Below are 24502 nucleotides of genomic sequence, written 5' to 3'. Positions count from 1 at the left end.
TCCTGCTATTTCTATAACAGAGAACTTTAAATAACTTTTAGTTGTTGTTCAGTCACTCAGGCATGTCTTTGCAACCCCATGGACTGCAGCACGCCGGGCTCCCCTGTCCTTCACTGCCCGGAGTTCACTCAAACTCGTGTGCATACCTTTTAGAGCCAAATATAAATTTGATTAATGTGAGAGCTCTGTGGATAAATTATTTAATCAATAGTAGAATATAATAATATACACAAATGGAAGATAAATGATGAGAAAAGTAAACAATTTTTGGTACAAAAGCATGAGCCTGGGGAGAATTCTAGATAGTAAAGCTGTAAGCATTAACTAGTTCACTTTTACATGCTTTGCTCTTTGCCTCCTGTACTGATAGCCCTGAGCAGGCAGAAGTCTTCCATTCCTTAATTAGAACCTATGTTAGAGTGACTTAATTCATATTTCTACCTGGAAGGAAGCCCCAGAAACCATATGTCACATTACATTATATCTAACAAGGTAATGGTAGAGACAAGGTTTGTCATTTCCTGAGGCACAGAAGCTCTATTCCCAGGCCACTGTCTGCAGGTCCTAATATCTATAATGGTCCTCAGAGTACTTACGTCAGTGTTCCCAGGTGATGGAGGGTGATCAGCAGTGATCATAATCACTACCTGATTTACATTTGCTTTATCAAGTATGATGTTCCATTACCCTCTTCTCAACTGGGATCTCTTTAATGATCAAAGGCGGATGTCATAGGCTTCTCTGGCACAGAGAACACCAGAGCTAAAGCAGCTTTAACTCTAGTCCCTGTTACACTGCCTGCATCTAGAACATTGCTGAAAATTCCGAAGAGCTGTTCTTACCAGTGTATTTTCAGAAAAGCCTTCTGAACTCCCCACTATTTTATTTCCTGTGTATGTTTAATTCTTAACAGAATGGCTTTTGGCACTGATTGCTTTGAAAATCAAAGTCTTTCTAGTTGTCACAGTTAAATTGACTCTTGGGTCTGAAGATGAAAGCATCTTTGATATTTTGTTTTAGTGACTTAAAAAAATACTCAGACCAACTCTATTCTATTTTGAATTTCATAATATTTGAAAATCACCTTGTAATATGATCTTTGTTCTGAAAGTTTTATAAAAATGTGATCCAACATCACAGTTTAAGGCTGGTATATATTTGACAAGGGCTAGTTTGAGCTGAGTCTCTTCATGGTTAATAAGTCCTATTTCTCATTCTTTACTGTACAAAAATTGAGGGGACTTCCCCGGTGGTTCAGTGGTTAAGACTTCAAGCTGCCAATGCTTGGGGCACGATTTGATCCCTGTCAGGAAACTAAGATCCCACATGCTGTGTGGCATGGTCAAAGATTAAAAAATAATAATTTCCTATAAGAAAATGGATAGAAAATTCCTTACTGTTGATGGTGATGAAATGACTGATAATTACGTAAATTCCAGCAGAAGGGGATTTTTTTCTTTCTCTGTGTGCCACATATTAACAGATCTAATAAATTTAGAGCCAGTTCTAGCTGAAATTTATTTCACTGGTTTGCACAGATGTGTTAATTTGGTCATTTATCTGGACAATAAATGGCATGTCATTTTTCCCCCTAAAAACAAATGAGAGCCTAAACCTCCCTTTCCCCCTCGGTAGCTTGGAAATTGGTCTCAGATTGGAAAGCTGGCAGATTGCATGTGTATAAATTTGGAGACAAAAGCCTGAGGCAAGAAGACTGCCAGCAGACAGCAACAGTAGACTCCGGCAAAGGAAGGCGAGTCTGCGGCAGGCAAAGGAGGGAATTCTCTCCAAATCAAATAGGCTGTGGACAGTGAATTGGGGATAGGTCTGTGAAAAACAGAGCAGCTAGGGTCACTTAGGGCCCCTCAGGGTCACATGTTATATAAATAAAACCACGAGTTTGATGGCAGGAAAGCACGAAAGTCATAATCGCAGCCCCTTCAGGCCCACATCCCATCCATCCCCTGCTGTTGGATGAGGCCCAGCTGGGACTCATGGGGCCATTTCATTTTTTTAATCTTTATTGGAGTATAATTGCTTTACAGTTGTATTAGTTTCTAGTATACAACAAAGTGAATCAACAATTCATGCACGCAATTCAGTCAACATGCATGCACGTGTACATGCATGTACGTGCTCAATCTCTCAAGTTGAGTTTGACTTTTTGCAACCCCATGGACCGTGGCCCGCCAGGGTCCTCTGTCCATGGGATTTTCCAAGCAAGAATGCTGGAGTGGGTTGCCATTTCCTCCTCCCAAGGATCTTCTCAACCCAGAGATTTGAACCCACATCTCTTATGTCTTCTGCATTGGCAGGCGGATTCTTTACCACTGAGCCACCAAGGAAGAACCCCCCCCGCCAATTTTACTTTTTGGTAAAGAAAAGTTGCAGAAGCTCTTTTCCTACCCATCACCAATGATGGGGAAGTGCTTTCATCTGAAGAAAGTGGGTCATTACTCCTTTTTCAGAGATAACACTTGAAAATCATGTGGGAGATCATGAAGCGTGGTGTTTTCCACAGAAGCAGTAACTGGAGGGAGATACCCGATGGGTTATGTAAGCAAAACCCCGGGCGGAGGGTGACCTCATTTAGGGAGGCCCTCCAGACAGACCAGAGACTTGAATTTCAGTTTGGACGACGCACGCTGAAACCCTAGTCTTTTGTGGGTAATTTGACCACCTCCCCCTCACCCTTAACAAGACTGAACCATGAGGCCAGCCGACCTGCCCACTTGCTCACTGCTTGCCTCTCTATTTCCCTTTTGAGAGGGATCAGCTTGGGGAATGGTGAGTTTTCTCCGCTCCCTGGAATTTTAAGAGCTTGAAGCATTCTAACGTTCCCCACCACCACACTTCTCATAATCGTGTGTCTCAAAGGCGGTTCTTACTCTCAAACTAGAGATTAACTAGAGATTAATTTCTACTTCTGTCTTATACTGATGAGACTTTTATGTTTTTTCTCTGTTATGTTAGCTGGTTGGGCTTCTCTTTTTTTATTGACCTATAGCTGATTTACAACGTTGTGTTAATTTCTGCTGTACAGCAAAGTGATTCAGGTATACATGCATATGCATATATATATATGTATATTTATACATTCTTTTTCATATTTTTCCCATTATGGTTTGTCACAGGATGTTGAATACAGTTCATTGTGCTATAACAGTAGGACCTTGTTGTTTATCCATTCTATAATTAACAATTTGTATCTGCTAACCCCAAATACTTCCAATACGTCCCTTCCCCACGTTTTTCCCCCTTGGCAGACGGAAGTCTATTCGCTGCGTCTGTGAATCTGTTTCTGTTTTGTAGATAGGTTCATTCGCGTCATATTTTAGATTCCACATATAAGTGATATCATGTGGTGTTTGTGTTTCTCTTTCTGGCTTACTTCACTTAGTACGATCATCTCTAGTTTCATCTATGTTGCTGTAAATGGTGTGATTTCATGCTTTTTGTGTCAAGTAGTATTCCAGTGTGTGTGTGTATCTTCTCTATCCATTATCAGTGGACATTTAGATTGTTTCCATGTCTTGGCTATTGTGAATAGTGCTTCTCTGAACATAGGGGTACACATGTCTTTTTGAATGATAGTCATGTCTGAATATATGTGCTTGGGCTTGCCTAACATTGAATTATTTCTTGATTTTCATGATGCCTTTAAGAAAAGCACCACTGGTTCAAAACCTTTGCTTCATTTTGCTTTCCCTGTTTCCCTTCCGCTTTCCCTTCCCACAATGACGGTGGTATTTGCTCTGCATCACACTCTACATATGAAGGTCTATTTTGTTATTCTAAAAGGAACTAGTGTTATTACATATTCTTTTTTCCTCAAATGTAATGGTATCCAGGCCATCTTCTGCGACAGGGAAAAATAAAAAATAAAAACTTCTACGCTGGCAACTCTGTGAATAGTGAATTCTTTTTCTTATTTTTTTACATTTTTACTGGAGTATAGTTGACTCACAATGTTGTGTTACTTTCTGCTGAAAACAAAGTGATTCAGTTATACAAACACATATATCCAGGCTCTTTTAGAGTCTTTTCCCATTTAGGTCATTATAGAGTATTGAGACGGGAAGGCAATGGCACCCCACTCCAGTACTCTTGCCTGGAAAATCCTATGGATGGAGGAGCCTGGTGGGCTGCAGACCATGGGGTCGCAAAGAGTCGAACATGACTTAGCGACTTCACTTTCACTTTTCACTTTCATGCATTGGAGAAGGAAATGGCAACCCACTCCAGTGTTCTTGCCTGGAGAATCCCGGGGATGGGGGAGCCTGGTGGGCTGCCATCTATGGGGTCGCACAGAGTCGGACATGATTGAAGTGATTTAGCGGCAGCAGCAGAGTATTGAGAAGAGTTCCCTGTGCTATACAATTGTGAATTCTTTAGTGAATTTTCTCCGGAAATCATGCTTGGTTTTGTTCAGGTACACACTGAATATTCTTGAAGAAATTGGAGGTGGGCAGAAGGTCAATGATGACACTATTGTCAGCTGGGTGAATGAAACATTGAAGGAAGCGGAGAAGAATTCATCCATCTCTAGTTTCAAGGTAATGTGCTTTGTCTCCTGCTCGCAGCCACCTGAGCTTTATGCTTATCTTTATTGCTTTCACTCTGCCTTTAAGAGTGACCTTCAGTATGAGGTCTTTGAGGCACCCCTCCCCATTTTGATTTTGCTTGAATGACCCATTATTGTTTTGATGTTCATAGGCTGTTTCATTGACAAATTTCTTGTCATTTTCCTCCCTAATAATTGGTTTTAAAAATCCAGTCATTTTTTTATAAGGGATTTTAGGCATTGTTCTTCCAAAGTAATGTAAAATATAGTATTTTGTTAAGCATGCACAGCTCCATGGTTCAGATTGTTAACATGATGATGGAGAAATGTAAAATGCCAGAAGAACTCTCATGGGGTATTTTTTTTTTTTTTTGAGAAAAAAAGCAGTTGTGTACTTGTATCCAAATCCCGTTTTTATTAATAACAGCATTATATTTTATTACATTTCTTATCTCATGTTTTAAACATTAGCTGGATTCTTCCTCAGGGGCCCTGGGCACTTGATCCACAGTATAGTGTCGGCGTCCCATCGTAACTACATTTTCTTGATTTAAAGGTCAAGACTGGGGGAGGGACCCCTTCAGAGTTATATTAACAGGGTGGGTGAGGCCGTTTGTCATAATGTCGATCCTCTGCTTCAAAATCAAGAGAAGAGTGAAAATCTCTCCCCTCCCAGGAAGGGCAGGGGGTGTATCTCTGGGTTGGGCTATACCAGGGGTGCCTGGACGAAGCTCAGCACAGGAAAGAGCCAGCCCTCCACTTACCGTTCGGCTGGTCTGAAGAGCTGAGCAGAGACTGGTGATCAACATGACCAAATTTTTCCAGAAAGACATCAGGGAAGGCGGTGAAGAAGGGCGCTCCCAGGATGGACTGCATTCTGAGGACCAGGGCCTTCTTGTTCACAGAAATCGTGAAGATAGCTTTACCATTTTCCTGATTTTTCTTTTTTTACTGCTTTGCGTGACATATGGGATCTTAGTTCCCTAACCAGGGATCGAACCTGTGCCCCCTGTGACAGAAGCGCAGAGTCTTAACCACTGATTCAGGAGGGAAGTCCCACCGTCTTCCTGATTGTATAATGAGGAATCGGGGGCTCATTTAACTCCTGAAGTCACAGCTAGTAATTGCAGGTGGTGGCCACTAGGGGGGGAAAGCTCCGTTCCCTGCAAGGTGGGGTTCTGGAGCAGTGTCTGTCGGTCACGTGACCCGACGGTTGAACAGTCCCGGGAGGGCGTCTCTTGGTAGAACAGCCGCCGCTACAGGAACACGGCCCGTTGCATTACCCGGCAGTTTCTGGGGTGTTCCTCTTAGGAATGTTTGACAATTCTTTTCTCCTTGTGATGCTCAGGGTGAATTTCCTCCTGTTTTCTCACCAAGTCATTACAGAATAGATCAAAAAAAAAAAAGAGAAAAAAACACAAAAGGAAAATGTCAAATTAGCCCCACATCCCTTTTTTTTTCTTGATTTATTTTTGTTGTTTTTTAATTTGTACAATGTTATATTGGTTTCTGCTGTTCAACAATGTGAATGAGCCGTACTTATACACATATCACCTCCCTCTTGAGCCTCCCTCCCCTCCCCCTGTCCTACCCCTCTAGGTCATCACAGAGCACCAGACTGGCATTTTAAGTGAAACCTTTCAAAAAATGAGCATAGCCCACCCCCCATCAGCCACTGTGGAAACAGTCCTGGTTCCCCCTCACCTATGAATGCTGCTGACTGCTCACCATCTCGCTGCCACCAGCCCCCCAAGACTGTGGGAAGAAAGTAGGGAAGAAGCTGAAACTACAGTCGCTCCATTTTGCTTTCCTTGTGCTTCTTCACCAAAAAATTCTGTGGCGATAGCAGCTCTGGCTAATAATGGAAATGAGAGTATGGTTGTATGTACTGGTTTTAATTTTGTAGTAGGACTCCTATTACCTGGGCTGCCCTGGCGGCTCAGACAGTGACGAGTCTGCCTGCAATGCAGGAGACCTGGGTTCGATCCCTGGGTTGGGAAGATCCCCTAGAGAAGGAAATGGCAACCCACTCCAGTATTCTTGTCTGGAGAATTCCACAGACAGAGGAGCCTGGTGGGCTATAGTCCACCGGGTTGCAAAGAGTTGGACACGACTGAGCGACTTTCACTTATATTACCCAGAAATAAGTAAAAAGGGGCCCATCCTATTTTTATGTTATTTTATTATTATTATTTCATTCATTTTAATTTCTTGGCCATGCTGCACAGCTTGTGGGATCTTAGTTCCCCGACTAGGGATCGATCCCATACCCCCTGCATGGGAAGTGTCTTAACCACTGGACCACGACCAAGGAAGTCCCTACCCTTCCTATCTTTTTTTTAATATTTTTGTACCTCTGCAGAGGGCCTGTGCTGGAGACCTAGCCTCTTGCAGGGGTCCTGCATCTTGTTTCTTGGTTAGAATTGATCCTGATTTGGACCCTCGAGGTATGAGGTGTTTAGACTTGACTGTGCTCAGATGGGGACATGCAGTTGCCTCTCCCTGTCTGTACTCACAGGTACCCAAGAGAGAGAGCAGAGTTTTGTGCATTCACAGCTCTGAGTGAACGACTGCCTGCCTGTTGGCAGACAATGGGTTTCCTCTGCATAGTGAGCCACCAGGCTACTGACACCCCCTAGAGAAACAGCACTTGGTTTGAAACGCCGAGTGCCACACTGTGGCAGGACGTATATATTTCGTATTTAAGAGGAGTTCCATCCCTGGTCAGGGAACTAAGTTCCCACATGGCACATGGAAAGTGAAAGTGAAAGTCTCTCAGTCTTGTCTGACTCTTTGCGACCCCATGACTATACGGTCCATGGAATTCTCCAGGCCAGAATACTGGAGTGGGTAGCCTATCCCTTCTCCAGCAGATCTTCCTGACCCAGGAATCGAACTGGGGTCTCCTGCATTGCAGGCGGATTCTTTACCCACTGAGCTATGAGGGAACATGCCACATGGAGCAAGCAAAAAATGAAAAGAGCCACCCACTCTCCCTGAGCCAAACAGGAGTAACTTGGGAGCATACTGATGAAGCCCACGCTTTCTCTCTGTGCAGGACCCGAAGATCAGCACAAGCCTGCCAGTCCTTGACCTCATCGATGCCATTCAGCCAGGTTCCATTAACTATGACCTTCTGAAGACGGAGAACCTGGACGAAGAAGAGAAACTCAACAATGCAAAGTACGTAAACAAGGCTGAGGTCTGGGAGGGAAGGAGCGGGTAGCTGTGAGGTCTAGTGCCCATGCCTCCATGCAGACAATTTAGTTTCACTACTGATACTTTTTCTTCTCATGACTTACTGCGTCCCATCACCTTTATATTTGCTACTGTGCAATGACAGTTTAAGGCTCCAGGTGTGAGAGGGAACACGACCAAAAAACAACTGATAACAATTGAAATGGAAAACAATTGACTTCCAACTGATAAGCAAGCCTACAATTTCATAACACTAATTTCCTTATCATAATCTATAGGAGGTTTCCTGAGTAGAGTTTGTACATGGTGGATGCGGAGTTAAACACCCTATTTGTGAATATCCATGGATGTGGCTGGGCAGCGGTGGGGTTCAAGGCCAGAGTCTTCACTGGTTTGAGAGCAGCTGCTGCTTGTTACACACAGGGTGAGGGTGGTTGTTGTGTAGTCAACTAACTCTTCTGTGACACCATGGACTGTAGCCTGCCAGGTTCCTCTGCCCGTGGAATTCTCCAGTATTCTTACTGGAGTGGGTATCCATTCCCATCTCCAGGGGATCTTTCCCACCCAGGGGTGGAACCCGGGTCTGCTACATCGCAGGCAGATTCTTTACCGTCTGAGCCGCCAGGGAAGCCCAAAATATAGAATCCTAAAAATGGTTATGGTGGCAAGATCATGCATTTTTTTTTAAGTTCCATTTTCTTATTTTTGAACAACTTTCCCTCTATATTTTATAATGGAAAAATTAATTGTACTTCATTAATCATTCATATAGAGGAAGTGACTGAGAGATGGACAAGGAGAAAGAATGGGGTAGTCTTGCCTGGAGCTCTTAAATTAATGTGATCACTAAACTACGAGTAAAGTTATTTCAGAAGAGTGGAGGGAGTCACGGGGCCTCGGGTGGAATGAAGAATCTCTGGAGCAGCCATTGTAAGAGGTTGCTAGATAACAAACGAGCAGAATAAAAGAACTGCCAGATAATAATAGTGTGGGCTCATTTGCAAGTAGACTATAACTAATAAAACTATCTTCCTGTAACTATAAACAGAGCAAAAATATTCTGATGCAGCTATGGTAATCTTATGTGAAAAATGTGTAATATAAAACTCTGGTTATTCTACGATTATAGTAGCATAAATAAATACACACGCATGTGGGCAAGAATTGGAATGGAAGAAGGAAGAAAAGAATGGATGGGGGGGTAGGGTGAAATTCCCTGGAGGTCCAGTGGTTAAGACTCTGAGCTTCCAAAGCAGGGGGCATGGGTTTGATTCCTGATCCCATATTCCTTGCAGCCAAAAAAAGATTAAAAAATAAAGAAAGAAAGAATTGATGCGTAGGGTCATGGTATTACAGATGCCTTTCCTCTTTTTGTCTGCCTTCTAAACAATGTTCTGTAGCTGAAGTGGAGTCTGGAGTCTTTCCCTAGCACACACTCTTGTTCAAGTCTGTGACTTTTTCTGCCACAGTAGAGCCCAAACAAATAAGCACCAAAAGTGGTGGGAGCTAGGAAGCTCTTTAAGGACAAATAATACGTTTGGTAATTATCACGAGGTCGGACAGCAAGTTTGATGGAGTTGGGAGCTTTGTCAATTTAAGACTTGCCCACAAACCTCGAGAGGAAGCCAGTGATTGATTGGCTCCAGCCGTACCAGTAGTGACCTCGGCATAGTAGATAGTTTACAGTATAGAAGGCTTCCCTGGCGGCTCAGATGGTAAAGAATCTGCCTGAAATGCGGAAAACCTGGATTTAATCCCTGGGTCCGGGAAGATCCCCTAGAGAAGGGAATGGCAACCCATTCCAGAATTCTTGCCTGGAGAATTCCATGGACAGAGGAGCCTGGCAGGCTACAGTCCATAGGGTTGCAAAGAGTCAGACGTGACTGAGTGACCAACACTTTCACTTTCTTTCATAGAGTATGTAGTATATATTAAATAGAATGACAGTAACTCTGACCCTGAGGGGTCCCCATCATACGTGCTCAGGCTCCCCTCATCCCTCTTCTTTTCTCTTTTAGGTATGCCATCTCTATGGCCCGAAAAATTGGAGCGAGAGTGTATGCGCTTCCAGAAGACTTGGTGGAAGTGAACCCCAAGATGGTCATGACCGTGTTCGCTTGCCTCATGGGGAAAGGAATGAAGAGGGTGTAAGGCCCAGCGGGCGGGCCGGGGGGTGTGCGCGGGTCTCTGGCTGCTCAGGGCCGGGTGCTCCCAGGAAACACGGGAGGAGTCAGCCATTCCAAAGTTTCAACTTGATGACATTATACACGGTTCCAAAAAAAAATGTATGTCTGTTCAGCCAAGTAGCCTTCGTGTATTTAACAAAAAGTGCTTTATTCTTTGCAAAAGACCCAGTCTCTTACAAATATTTTTTTATCTTTGAATGATTGCTTCTTTGAAAATGTAGAGAAAAAGAGATCTTACTTCCCAGGCACCTTTCCTGCCTTTGCCATGTAGTCAGGTATAGAAGCCTCAAATGTAGTTCATTTTAACATAATCTTTCAAACCAGCTTACATTGTCTGCCTTCTTGTTCGGGGTGAGATCCAGGAGGGGAGAATCATCAGAGGGGAGAATCGTGAAAGCAGCCCTAAAGCTGGCTTCTGGAGGCCAGCGTTTGCTCTGTTACAAGCCTCCTTCCTGCCGCCCTTCCACCTGTGTTGCCTGTTGTGACTTTGCTCTCCACCCCTGCAGAACCTGCCCTCTCTGTGGCTCACCTCTGCTGGGCACCCTCCTCTCTGGGCCTTCTGGGTCCATCTGACAAATCAGGCTGTATTTGGGGTCCCCAAGAGTGTCTGGTAACCTCCAGACCTAAGGCCATTAATCATCAGAGCATTTTCTCAGAACTCTGTCTGCTAACCTCCAGAACTAAGACTTATCATCAGAGCATTTTCTCAAAACTAGGGTCCCAGATGTCATCAGATTTTATTTTTGCAGTCAATGAGAAGCCCTCTGTTTTTAACTCTAGGATCTGGGCTCTGGCCAGATCTACTATTTTAAATAGCGTGCCTTCAAATAGATTCTTACTGTTGGTTTAGGGTTATGTTCAAGGAGGGTGTCATTGAGCAGTAGACCACTAGAGGGTAGTGTGGAGTCATAACAAAGTTTCTGATCTCAGGTGCTGCCTCTCTTGTGTGTTTAGCCGTGTTTTAGGTCTTGGAGAAGGAAATGGCAACCCACTCCAGTGTTCTTGCCTGGAGAATCCCAGGGACGGGGGAGCCTGGAGGGCTGCCATCTTTGGGGTCGTATAGAGTCGGAACCGACTGAAGTGGCTTAGCAGCATTAGGTCTTGGAGAAGGAAACGGCAGCCCAGTCCAGTATTCTTGCCTGGAGAATTCCATGGACAGAGGATCCTGGCAGGCTACAGTCCATGGGGTCACAAAGAGTTGGACACAACTGAGTGACTAATGCTTTCATTAGATCTAGTTATTACAGTGTGGCTAAATATCTGTGGGAACTGCCTTGCTCTGATTTCATTTGCTCTTAGATCATAGTGCATGCGATGTCTGCTGGGCCATAGGATCAATGTTTACTTTTTTGGTACCCCCAAATTCTCAGGGGTCATATGTGCCAATGAATAGTGCCCCAACCTCAACCCGAAACCTGACCCCCACCAACACACTCACATACACACATACCTAGCCAGGTATCAAGCTGGTTAGGAACTGGCACAGTCGCTTTATGCAGAGTTAATTTACTGGATATTTAAAGAATTCCTAAACAAAACCCAAGGAACTCAGTGCTCTTGAGCAGTTCTAATAGACTGAAATTTCCTTGAAAACTTACCAAAGGCTAAATATCAACAGAGCCTTGGGCACCAATGCCAGACCCCTTCTGTCATGGTGGAATTGCTCATGGAGGGGGTATCTGCTTTAGGGGTGGTGTGTAGTGGAACTTAGTCACTTTCTAAAGCGACTGAAATGCATTGCCCTGGTCTGCTCCTTGTCAGTAGGCTCAGGAAGCCGAGATATGACTTCTCCCAGCCCATAATCTGTATTTCTGCTGCATCTGATTGCAAAGTGGTTGGCTTTGTCTTAATCTGCACTTAATGTAGCCCGCAGACGATTCTCCCCCCATCTGCCTCCAGGAGGAATGTTACTGCCTTAATGGAAAATGAAGATAAAATAATGCTCAATCAAGATCTCTCCAAATAAAATGTTCCCCTTATCAGACGTCTTCTGAAGGTTTCATGAGCGTGTACTGTAACTTATTCATTCAGCCAACATGCACTGAGGGCCTGTGTGTGCCAGGTTTTGGAAATATGCCCATAAATGAGGCAGGCCTTGAGCTCAGCTGATTGAGAGAGACTGATCAGGAAAAACAAATACACTGACAGGTGCTATGAGTTATTGATGAGGGCAGGGTGAGACGGGCTTACCCAGAGGAAACCGCTGAAGGAGAAATATTTTAGCTGAAAGTTGAAGAGTAAGTTGGCGGGAGTCAGACCAAGAGGAGGCTGAAATGAAAGGTAAGACACAAATTCTCAGAAACACATGGAACCCACTTGGGCCCAAAAGCCAGACTTGGGGATTGGTGTGAATGGGCTTCTAAGAGATTTGAGGAGGAATCTTTGGGGCTGGCGGTCCCTGGCATCTCCTCCCTAGTCTGGGCCTCACACTGGCTGGTGATGCTGAAGAAGGATGCATGCAGAGGATGCTCAGAGGGCTGAGGAATTCTGCTGTAACTGGCTCCCTCGGGTAGTCTGCTGTTCGGCCTGGTTACATCCTGACTTCCGGAGGTGTCCCTCACCCACACAGCTGCTGGGAAATCGGGCTCTTGTGCTGAGGCTCTGTGCCCCGGCTTCGCCAGCAGCACTCTTCGGAGGTGGCTGTTTTCTGGCCTAATATTCCTGCAGCTGGTACACTTTCAAGAGAGTGGCCTTCCCTACATATCGAGAGGTTACTAATGCTAAGTGTTGTCTTTTGTATGTAAGACTGCCGTGATAGGTCCTGACCAGGAGGACTGAACAGGTACAGGTAAGCAGAATACTATCAAGGGAAGAAAACTAAGAGTCTTGGAATATAGCAATCAAAGCAGGACAGTTTTTCTTAAAAGATTTTTTTAGGTTTTTAATGCTTGTTCCTTTTTTATTTTTTAACTCTAGTGGACATCCCACTAGTTACATTTCTTTTTTAACCCATGTAATCTCATGATTATTTTTTTGAGATAAATTCTTTATTTGGCTGCACCAGGTCTTCATTGCAGTATATGGCATCTCTAGTTGGAGCATGCAAATTCTTAGTTGTGGCATGTGGGATCTAGTTCCCTGACCAGGGGTAGAACCTGGGCCCCCTGCATTGGGAACACGGAGTCTTAGCCACTGGGCCACCAGGGAAGTCCCTTTCAAAATTTAAGAGTTTATTTACATTTTAGTCTATCCAAGTATGATATCAGAAAGGAAAATTGTACCAAAAGCTCTACAAGTGGAAAGCCCGCCACCTTCTCACCGCTATGTCTTTGAAGCCAGCTCATATTGGTTCTAGTTAGCTCCAGTTGTCAGAATATATTATTTTGAACTTGGCCAGGATGAGGGTATTTATACTGCAGAAATAATCAGACTCTACAGATAGGGTATTTTATCCCCTGAGAGCTGGTTTATCAACCCACCACTCCCTCTGTCCCAGTCCCTCAGTTTGTATCGTTCTAGACACATTCTGTGCTCTTGTTACACACACACAACTTTTACTGGAAATGTTAGCATGCCATACACAACATTCTGCGTTTTCTTCACACCATACCTTTGCGATTGCTCTACGTTAGCAAATAGAGACCTGCCTCAGTCTTTTCAATAGATGCACAGTATGCTGTCATATGGATGTACCAACCTGTATCTAATCAATGGCCCATAAATGAATATTGAGGTTGTTTCCATCCTTTGCTACAGCAAATAAAGCCACAACAAAGACTGTGTCCACTTCTTGTGCTCAGAATGTTCACTTTCATTTAACAGGTACTTAATCAAGCTTCTGCTCTGTCAAAGGTATTGAACATTGGAAAGTAACACTTAAATCCTCCTTTGAAGTTTTCTCAAAGTATTTGACGAAGAACCCTGAGCTAGGATGACTTGAACCCCTCCCATCTTCTCCATTTTCTGTCTAAAGTAGGTTAAATCAGCAAGGAGATAATATGCACAGGGAAAATGTAATCAAAAGCAGAACGTGATCACTGCTATAACAAGTTTATAAATGAAGTATGGGGCTTATGTGCATGCATGCTAAGTCGCTTCGGTCGTGTCCGACTCTTTGTAACCCCATGGACTGTAGCCCGCCAGGCTCCTCTGTCCTTGGGATTCCCCAGGTAAGAATACTGGACTGGGTTACCATTCCCTTCTTCAAGGGACCTTCCCCACGCAGGGATCAAACTCAGGTCTCCTGCATTGTAGGTAGATTCTTTACCATCTGGGCTACCAGGGGAGCTTATGGGGGTTCGGGGGGGGTGGATTATTTCTGAAGAAAAGATTAGCAACATTTTACAGAAGAGTTGAGCTCCAACTAGTGAGAAGTGGGCAGGAACCATGCCCTGTCATGTTCACGTCCCCAGCAATGCCAAGGACTTACTAGATTTTTAATGAGAGCTGGTTAACTTTTTAAAATTGATTTGTACTAGACGTGAACAAATGTTTCCTGACTGTGAGAGATGGCCAAGCAGAAGTCATTGGGAGAAAAGTTGCGAAACAGACCTTTTGGCAGAGTTTTTAGAAGGGGATGGATTCCTGTTTGTTTGGAAATTATGCCATTCGAGCCTGGCTGAGGCAATGCACTGGACTAGAGGGGCTTTTCAAGCCTCAGCCAATCTAGTGATTTTATCGCCCTAAGCACACAGGCTTCCCAGATGGCTCAGGGGTAACGAACCCACCTGCCAAAGTGGGAGACAGGGGTTCAATCCCTGGGTGGGGAAGTCCCCTGGAGAAGGAGATGGCAACTCACTCCATATTCTTGCCTGGAGAATTCCATGGACAGAAGAGCCTGGCCAGCTACAGTCCATGGTGTCACAAAAAAGTGAGACACAACTTAGTAACTAAATAACAAAACACACACACAGTCTAGTCCATCCTTTGGAGCACAGCTGTGGTCTCGATTGTAAAAAGTATGGAAACTCAGTCCACCTTAAGCCAGCCCACCTTGGACTGATCCTTAATACATCCCCTTGGACTCCCGGTGTGCCTGGGTGGCTCAAAAGCCCACCTTCCCCGAAGTCACTCTGCCTTTCGTCAGCCAGCAGCTGTGGAGCTGTCATCAACCTTTGCTCCCTGTCCCCCTGCCCCCAAGATGTGCAGTGCTCTCGGATTAAATGCTGGCACTGCTTAGGGAGTGTGATGCGGTACAGCTCTGCCAGCCCGTGATCCCGTAACTGGAGCTGATGCTCTGCCCAAGTCATAGGTGCTGACTGAGCCTCTTGTGAAATCTGGTTCCTCTGACAGTTTCCTAATAAAATTCCAATAATTAAACTCTCAGCTGCCAAGGACTGCTGTTTCCACAATGTCCTCTCTCCCCATTTTTTGTAAGACAGCGTTTACTAACTGAGGCTGTGCATGGGTGATCAAAAATATAGGAAAAAGGAAATTGTGTGAATGTTTTCACATGTCTAATGTCTACATATACTCAGTAATCCACCTTAGGTCCAGCACAAAAACACAGATAAACCAGTCAGTACCCACGATCTCACCTTTAACAACTCAGGGATAGGTTGGGAAAATGGCAGGGATCTTTATATTGGGTTGGTCAAAAAGTTCATTCAGGTTTTTCCATATATCATCTTACAGAAAAACCCAAATTGGCCAACCCTTCTTGGCCAACCCAATATTAGTAGGCATGTAAAAAATGGGGAGTTCCATTTAAATAAGTATTTTGGTTAATAAAGAGTTACTGTATATAATTTTTGGAATAATAATTTTTAGAGGATTAGAAATGCATGCAAATATTTAATTCTAAAGTTCTGTGCAATACAACCTAAGAGTTAATGATCTGGCCGGCAGCGTTGTTGGACTGGGCTAGACCAGGGGCCCACTATTAAGAGTCACAATTATCAAACTACCAACGGTATTTTTCACAGAACTAGAACAAATAATTTCACAATTTGTATGGAAATACAAAAAACCTCGAATAGCCAAAGTAACCTTGAGAAAGAAGAATGTAACTGGAGGAATCAACCTGCCTGACTTCAGACTATACTACAAAGCCACAGTCATCAAGACAGTATGGTACTGGCACAAAGACAGAAATATAGATCAATGGAACAGAATAGAAAGCCCAGAGATAAATCCACGAACCTATGGTCACCTTATCTTCGACAAAGGAGGCAGGGATATACAATGGAAAAAAGACAACCTCTTTAACAAGTGGTGCTGGGAAAACTGGTCAACCACCTGTAAAAGAATGAAACTAGAACACTTTCTAACACCATACACAAAAATAAACTCAAAATGGATTAAAGATCTAAATGTAAGACCAGAAACTATAAAACTCCTAGAGGAGAACATAGGCAAAACACTCTCCGACATAAATCACAGCAGGATCCTCTATGACCCACATCCCAGAATTTTAGAAACAAAAGCAAAAATAAACAAATGGGACCTAATGAAACTTAAAAGCTTTTGCACAACAAAGGAAACTATAAGCAAGGTGAAAAGACAGCCCTCAGATTGGGAGAAAATAATAGCAAATGAAGCAACAGACAAAGGATTAATCTCAAAATTATACAAGCAACTCCTCCAGCTCAACTCCAGAAAAATAAATGACCCAATCAAAAAATGGGCCAAAGAACTAAACAGACATTTCTCCAAGGAAGACATACAGATGGCAAAAAAACACATGAAAAGATGCTCAACATCACTCATTATCAGAGAAATGCAAATCAAAAGCACAATGAGGTACCATTACACGCCAGTCAGGATGGCTGCTATCCAAAAGTCTACAAGCAATAAATGCTGGAGAGGGTGTGGAGAAAAGGGAACCCTCTTACACTGTTGGTGGGAATGCAAATTAGTACAGCCACTATGGAAAACAGTGTGGAGATTTCTTAAAAAGCTGGAAATAGAACTGCCATATGACCCAGCAATCCCACTTCTGGGCATACACACCGAGGAAACCAGATCTGAAAGAGACACGTGCACCCCAATGTTCATCGCAGCACTGTTTATAATAGCCAGGACATGGAAGCAACCTAGATGCCCATCAGCAGATGAATGGATGAGGAAGCTGTGGTACATATACACCATGGAATATTACTCAGCCATTAAAAAGAATTCATTTGAATCAGTTCTAATGAGATGGATGAAACTGGAGCCCATTATACAGAGTGAAGTAAGCCAGAAAGATAAAGACCATTACAGTATACTAACACATATATATGGAATTTAGAAAGATGGTAACGATAACCCTATATGCAAAACAGAAAAAGAGACTCAGATGTATAGAACAGACTTGTGGACTCTGGGAGAAGGCAAGGGTGGGATGTTTCAAGAGAACAGCATCGAAACATGTATGTTATCTAGGGTGAAACAGATCACCAGCCCAGGTTGGGTGCATGAGACAAGTGCTCGGGCCTGGTGCACTGGGAAGACCCAGAGGGATCGGATGGAGAGGGAGGTGGGAGGGGGGACCGGGATGGGGAATACATGTAAATCCATGGCTAATTCATTTCAATGTATGACAAAAACCACTGCAATGTTGTAAAGTAATTAGCCTCCAACTAATAAAAATAAATGGAAAAAAAATTAAAAAAAAAAAAGAGTCACAATGTTCAAACCTCCTTGCTTGAAGTATGGGGCTCAGGCCAGGGGCACCCAGAAGCTGGTTAGAATGACAGAATCTCATCCCCATCCCAGACCGAATGTATCAGAATCTTCAGTTTAATAAGATTCCCAGTTAATCCATGGGTTTTCTCATTAAAGTTTGAGAAATACTGTCATGAAAGAGATGTCTTCTTTTTTAAAAATATCTATTTATTTATATTTATCTATTTGGCTGCCCTGGGTCTTGCAGCACATGGGATCTTCATTGCCACATGTGGGATCTCTTGGGCTTCTAGGTGGCATTAGTGGTAAAGAACCTCCCTGCCAATACAGGAGACATAAGACAGGCGGGTTCCATCCCTGGGTCAGGAAGATCCCCTGGAGGAGGGCATGGCAACCCATGCCAGTGTTCTTGCCTGGAGAATCTCCGTGGACAGAGGAGCCTGGCGGGCTACTGTTCACAGCAAAAAATCAGACATGACTGAAGTGACTTAGCATGGATCTCTTAGTTGCAGCATTCAGGATCTAGTCCTCTGACCAGGGATTAAACCCTGGCCCCCTTCACTGGGAACAGAGAGTCTTAGCCACTGGACCACCAGGGAAGTCCTAAGAGTAGAAGCCTTCTTAAAAGATCTACTGTTGATAGGCAGCTAAATTCTAACCAATGTTAAATTATGCTTTCCCAATTACACTAGATTTAAGAGATTAAAATAGCCCTCCCCCAACATTTTCCCATCACCGTTGTCCATGTGAGGTAGCTGATGTGGTTCTGCCCTCCACCCAGGTTTACCCCCATCGCTCAGCCTTGCCTTTCGCTGTCCTTCTCCCCCTTCGTCCTTTTATTCTTGGTGACACCCTCCCCCAGGCCTCCAAGACTGCACGCCCCTGGTCCTTCAGGGAACACTTATGGTGTCTCTTGGAAGAGCTCTTCCCGGCTGCCCAGAGCTGCCGCTTCATTGCAAACCACCCTCTTGGTGCCACGTCACCTAAGTCTTTTCTCCTTCCTCACCCTTGTATGTAATGTTCCTTCCATACCCACATCAAGCCTGCTGACTTCTCTCCCACCATCTCGGTAGCAATCTCTCTGTGACTTCCAGTGACAGTTGGGTGACTTAGTAAACCTCACTGTCCCCGAGGGAGGGGACCATGGCCCTTCAGTGCCTACTCTTTTCTCCTCCAAAACCCACACTTTACAGTGACTTTCTAGAGATACAGCTCCATCACTGGTATCTTTGCCAGTTTCCCACTGGCAAAGAGAGAGCAAAGTGCCTTCCAATCGAACAGGTATAATTTGCAAAGGTCCAGCAGATGGAAGAAAGAAGCTGGTTACTTTTGAGGAACTGAAAGACTAGAGTGCCATATCATGAGAAAGAGATGGACTGGGACTTCCCTGGTGGTCCAGTGGTTAAGACTTCACCTTCTAAGGCAGGGGGTGCAGGTTCGATCCCTGGTCAGGGAACTAAGAGCCCACCTGCCTTGCGACCAAAAAACCAAAACATAAAGCAGAGCAATATTGTAACAAATTTAATTAACTTTAAAAATGGTCCACATTAAAAAAAAAAAAATCCAACAACAGATGGACTAGTGCAAGGAGTAGGGTTATCAGACTCAAGGATGCTTGAGAATAACCTGGAGAGTTTTAAAGCAAATGTTTCAGATCCACCATGAGATTCAGTGCTTAGAGGGCTGGTGGGCCCTGGAGTCTGCATTTTCCACAAATATTCTCAAAGATTAGGGGACTCACAGGCCACCCCGGAGAAGCGCTGGTCCAGCCCAGTCGTTTGCCGCCCTGGCCGCACAATGGAATCGTCTTGGGAGATTTACAAGATGCTGGCGTGTATGCCCTGCCCTCTGACAATCTTATATAATTGATCTGATGGGCAGGCAGGGCAGCTGGATATTTAAAAGATGTCCAGATGGCTTATTGGCAGTCAAGTTTGAGAACTGATGGGCTACAGCATCTTTAAAAAGCAGAGAGACCAATAAAAGGGAGCAATGGTTAGAAACAGGGAATGCGGGAAGGAAAGTGTTTTAAGGACAAACCCTGCTTTCTTCACAATATAACCATCCAGCCAACAAGCATTTACCTGTTTGGGTACCTACTAACACTCCTGGTGCCGCAAGTCCCCAGCTCATTATTCGCAGCCAGAGCATCAGAACCTGGGATGGGGTCCTTGCCTTCAAGCCTCCAATCTCCTTCTTCAGTGGCTTCTGAATGGTGTCATCTTTCCTCCCCTTCAGAAACACAGGGGGCTGGATACACCAGCCCTTTGTGTAAATTATAAAACCTTCGCTCTGCATGAATAAACATGAGAGAGAGTGTGTGGAGGGAAAAAACATTTATCAATTATGTGTCTTCCAAACCTCCCAAGATTATGCAGCTTTAATGGCTGAATGATTTTGAAAGGAAAACTTGTAAATTGGGCTGCACCTGAACTCATGATAAAATGCCGTGAAATTAATTGACTCTCTCAGTGATTGCCTAACAGGATGCCTGAGCTGCATATCCAAATCCAGGCCAGGCTAGATCATGGTTGTTATTGTCATTGTTCAGTCACTCAGTCGTGTCCAACTTCTTACAACCCCATGGACTGCAGCCCTCCAGGCTCCTCTGTCCACGGGATTCTCCAGGCAAGAAGACTGGCGTGGGTGGCCATTCCCTACTCCAGGGACCTTCCTGACCCAGGGATCGAACTTGCATCTCTTTCATCTCCTGCATTAGCAGGTGGATTCTCTACCACTGACCCACTCAGGAAGCCCCCAAAACAGAAGTTTACAGCTCTGGAAGAAATAATTGCTGTATTATTTTTGCCACCTAGTGTTCCAAATTGACTCGAGTAAATATACAAATTAGCTGGGCCCCAGGGGGCATGATTCATTGAGATCAATCCCCCAGGACCAGATTGGCTTCTGGGGCTGTGTCTCATCCTCTCTTTGGGAGCAGCAGAAGGCAAGGTCAGTTGTCCCCAAGGTCACCATGACCTGGATAAGGCTCTGGGCAGAGAACACTTTGGCCCCTATCAGCTCCCTTCCTGACTTACCTTTTTCTTGATGAATGGGACATACTGAACACCTGTTTTGCCAGTCACTTTCAGATGAGATCCCTCTGAATTCCCACAATAGTCCTCAGAGATAGCTTATCATTAACCTCATTTCTCTGAAGGGGAAACTGCACCTTTGAGGAACTAAGAGATTTGTCTGTGAGCTAGGGTGGATGGAGTCCTCCTGATCAAGCTGTTGTGTTTTCACTTTCTCTCTCTCTCTCTCTCTTTCTGTCTGTCTCTCTTGCTCTTCATACAAGATATTTAAGAGTTAAGTCCGAGGAACTTTGAGGAATTTGGGCTGTACACAATTGTGTAACTACCACTATAATCAAAACACAGAATTTTCCCACCATTCCAAAAAGTTCTCCTGTACCTCTTGTAGGTTAATCACTTCCTTCCCAGTCTCAGAGCCTGGCAACAACTAACCTATTTTCTGTATCTGCAGTTTTGCCTTTTATGGTGTCATATAGATGGATGTCCAGGGGCTTCCCAGGTGGCACTAGTGGTAAAGAACCCACCTGCCAGTGCAGGAGACGTAAGAGAAGTGGGTTTGATCCCCTGGGTCAGGAAGACCTCCTGGAGGAGGGCATGGCAACCCATCCCAGTAGCACACACAGATGTCCAGAGTATATAAATACCTCCTACAAATCAGTAATAAGACAAACCATCTGATTAAAAACCAGGCAAACAATTGAAACACATGTGCACATGCACACACACCTATAATTATGGCCAATAAGCACAAAAAAGTTTCTCAACATTATCAGTCTTAGAAATTTAATTTAAAGCCCAAATTAGACCCCACCATACACTTACTAGAACGGCTAAAATGAAAAAGACTGCTTCAAATAACAAGGATACAGACCAACTAGAACTCTAACATATGGTTGTTGTTATTGTTTAGTCACTAAGTCATATCTGACTCTTTGAGACCCCGTGGACTGTAGCCTGCAAGGCTCCTCTGTCCTTGGGATTCTCCTGGCAAGAATACTGGAGTGGGTTGCCATTTCCTTCCCCAGGGGATCTTACTGACCCAGGGATTGAACCCAGTTCTCCTGCATTTCAGAGGGATTCTTTACCACTGAGCCACCTGGGAAGTCCAATATATGGTTGGGGGGGTGCGTATAAAATGATACAACCACCTTGAAAAAAGCCACTGGAGTTTCTTATAAAACTAAGCATCTCTGACCTAGCAGTTCCCTTCCTAGATATTTATGCAAGAGAAACAAAAACATTAGTCCATCAAAAAAGCTCTGTACAAGTATATTCATAGCAACTCTATTCATAGCAGTCCCCAGCTGAAAACATCTCAGATGTTCTTAGTAGGAAAATGGATAAGCAGTGTTATATTACTCAGCAATAAATAGCAATGAATTGCTGGCACATGCAGTAACATGAAAACATTTTTTAAATACCCTGAGTGAAGAAAGTTTCACACAGAAGAGTACATGTCACATGAGGTAGACTGAACATTTGTGTCCCTGCCCCCGACCTGCCCCTCATTTACTTGTTGAAACCTAAGCCCCAGTGTGATGGTATTTGGACGTGGGGGTCTTTAGGAGATGATTAAGTCATGATGGTGGAGCCCCCATAAATGGGGCTAGTGCCCTTATAAAAGAGACCCCAGAGAGCTCTCCATCTTTCTTTCTGCCACAGAAGGATACAGCAAGAAGGGGGCCAGGAAGCAGGTCCTTATCAGATATTGAATCTGTGCCTTGATCTTGGATTCCCACTCTCCAGAACTGTGAGAAATAGTGTTTACTGTTTAAGCCACCCAGTCCATGGTATTTTTTGTTTTTCAGTAGCCTGGAGAAACTAGGACAACATGTGATTCTGTGGAGTTCTAGATCAGGCAAAATTAATCTGTGCAATACAATCAGAGCAGCTATTATTGGGGTGGAGGGGGTGGTAGTAATTCATTGGAAGGAATATGCAAAATTTTTCTGAAGTGATGAAAATTTTCTATACCAGACAGAAGTGCGGGTTACTCAAGTGTACATATTTCTTGGAAGCTCTAACTATATACTTAATATCTGTATTTCATTGTATGTACCCCAATTTTTGAAAGACACTGCCCACTGCTGTCTAGGACAGTTTATAACGCCTGCTGGTCTGTAGGAGACAAAAGAATAACTAGATCAGGAGTAAATAAGCCAGTGGCTAAGTCATGTCACCTGACTGATTACTGGATCTTTGAAGGTCACCGTGTTAGCATGGCATATAAACTCTGAAAACCACTGTGAGACCTTTGGAAGCCCAGGGGCATCTTAAAGACTTGTGCAAAGGAGAGAGACGTGAGCAAAGAGAAAGAAAAGCAGAAAAAGAAAACAAAAGGCTTCCAAATGAGCTTAGAAACCCAGGTTCCAAAACACAGAAGAAAATCAAATGCTAAGGGAGGCAGACAATAAAACCAAAGCTCAGAGTATAAAATCACCCCAAATACAATTAAACTTCTAGAGGAGCCTGGCACAGACTTAAAAATGAGTATTCTGAGGATTCTCAGCCAGAGCGCTTTAGAAACCACATTCATAAAAAATTAAACAGTAAAATATGTTGTCTTAGCATACAGTTGCTTTACAATGTTGTGTCAGTCTCTGCTGCACGGCAGAGTGAGTCAGCCACACACGTACATATGTCCACTCTTCCTTGGATTTCCTTCCCATTTTGGTCTCCACAGAGCCCTGAGCATCACCCCCTGTGCTCCGCAGTCTCAGCAGTTATCTCATTACTTATCTGCTTTATTTGTCTATTTCATACACAGCATCAATAGTGTGTATATGCCAACCCCAACCCATCCACCCTGCCCCTCCTTCCCCCTTGGTATCCATACATTTGTACTGCACGTCTGTGTCACTATTTCCGCTTTGCAAGTAAGTTCATCTATACCATTTTTCTAGATTCCACATATATGTGTTAATGTATGATATTTGTTTTCCTCTTTCTGTCTTACTTCACCCTGTATGACTCTAGGTTCAGCCACATCTCTGCAAATGGCACAATTTCATTCCTCTTTATGGCTGAGTAATATTCTGTGGTATATATGTATGCCACAGCTTCTTTATTCATTCCTCTGTTGATGGACATTTAGCTTGCTTCCATGACCTGGTTATTGAACAATAAAATATTTTAAGTGATACTTTAAAATACAGATGTAAAAACAACATGGATAAATGTGAAAAAGAGCCAGTTGCAAAACTTTTAAAATACTTATATAGCTATCGACATTTAAAAAAAACCCACTTCAATTGAGTATGAGTCTAAACAAGACACAGAGAATGGAATATTGTATTTGAAGATAATGCTGAGAAATGAACCCAGAACTCAACATACTGAGACAGAGATGATGGTTTTGGGGCTTCCCTTGTGGCTCAGCTGGTAAAGAATTTGTCTGCAATGCGGGAGACCTGCGTTCAATCCCTGGGTTGGGAAGATCTCCTGGAGAAGGGAATGGCTACCCACTCCAGTATTCTGGCCTGGAGAATTCCATGGACTGTATAGCCCATGGGGTTGCAAAGAGTCAGACACAAATGAGTGACTTTCATGCTCACACATTTTAAAAACATGAAAGGACATGGATCTCCAAAGGGAGATATTATAACCTTCCATACAAGTGCTACTTCTCAGTCATAAATTTGAAAAACTCACCTTCGATGTTTTCCCCTAGGTTGAAAATGTTGAAGAAGACAAAAGCAAAGGAGGAACTCATTAGTACTCCGCAGGGGACCTCCCTCAGCATGGGCTGTGAGCCAAGGATCAATACTCTATGGCTGTGGTTCTTCAACAAACCAAACACGTTTCTGTCATATTACTGTCTTTTGTATTCTTGGTTCATCTCCCCTGAAGAGTTAAATACTTTCTAGATAGTCTACACTGAGAATAACAACTCAGCGTACTTTCTCTTTGAGGGTGGAAATGGCAGTGAAGTCGATTGATCACAGAAATGAGAGGGAACAGGCCATTACAGT

At 43.8% G+C, this 24502-nt stretch overlaps 1 protein-coding gene and 1 long non-coding RNA gene across 4 annotated transcripts in view; one reads left to right on the top strand and one right to left on the bottom strand.

The window, feature by feature from the left end:
* LCP1 (lymphocyte cytosolic protein 1) overlaps positions 1–11932 on the top strand; it is a 59059-nt gene extending 47127 nt beyond the window's left edge. For all 3 annotated transcript variants that reach the window (XM_070471223.1, XM_070471224.1, XM_070471225.1), the window contains 3 exons: positions 4433–4556; positions 7623–7747; positions 9781–11932. In XM_070471223.1, the coding sequence (XP_070327324.1) occupies positions 4433–4556; positions 7623–7747; positions 9781–9913 (382 nt within the window). In that variant the 3' untranslated portion in view covers positions 9914–11932. The remainder of the gene's footprint in view (positions 1–4432; positions 4557–7622; positions 7748–9780) is intronic.
* Positions 187–24472, bottom strand: LOC110125077 (uncharacterized). The gene is made up of 5 exons (XR_011488988.1): positions 24183–24472; positions 19581–19788; positions 19238–19454; positions 6269–6419; positions 187–5925 (listed from the first exon to the last, which is right to left on the bottom strand). It is a non-coding gene; the product is annotated as an uncharacterized lncRNA (long non-coding RNA).
* Positions 24473–24502: the final 30 nt, after the last annotated feature.

The sequence above is a fragment of the Odocoileus virginianus genome, chromosome 8 (genome assembly GCF_023699985.2).
Source record: "Odocoileus virginianus isolate 20LAN1187 ecotype Illinois chromosome 8, Ovbor_1.2, whole genome shotgun sequence".
Taxonomy (NCBI): Eukaryota; Metazoa; Chordata; class Mammalia; order Artiodactyla; family Cervidae; genus Odocoileus; species Odocoileus virginianus.
Note: the sequence above shows the minus strand (reverse complement) of the source record. Positions and strands in the feature narration are given on the sequence as shown.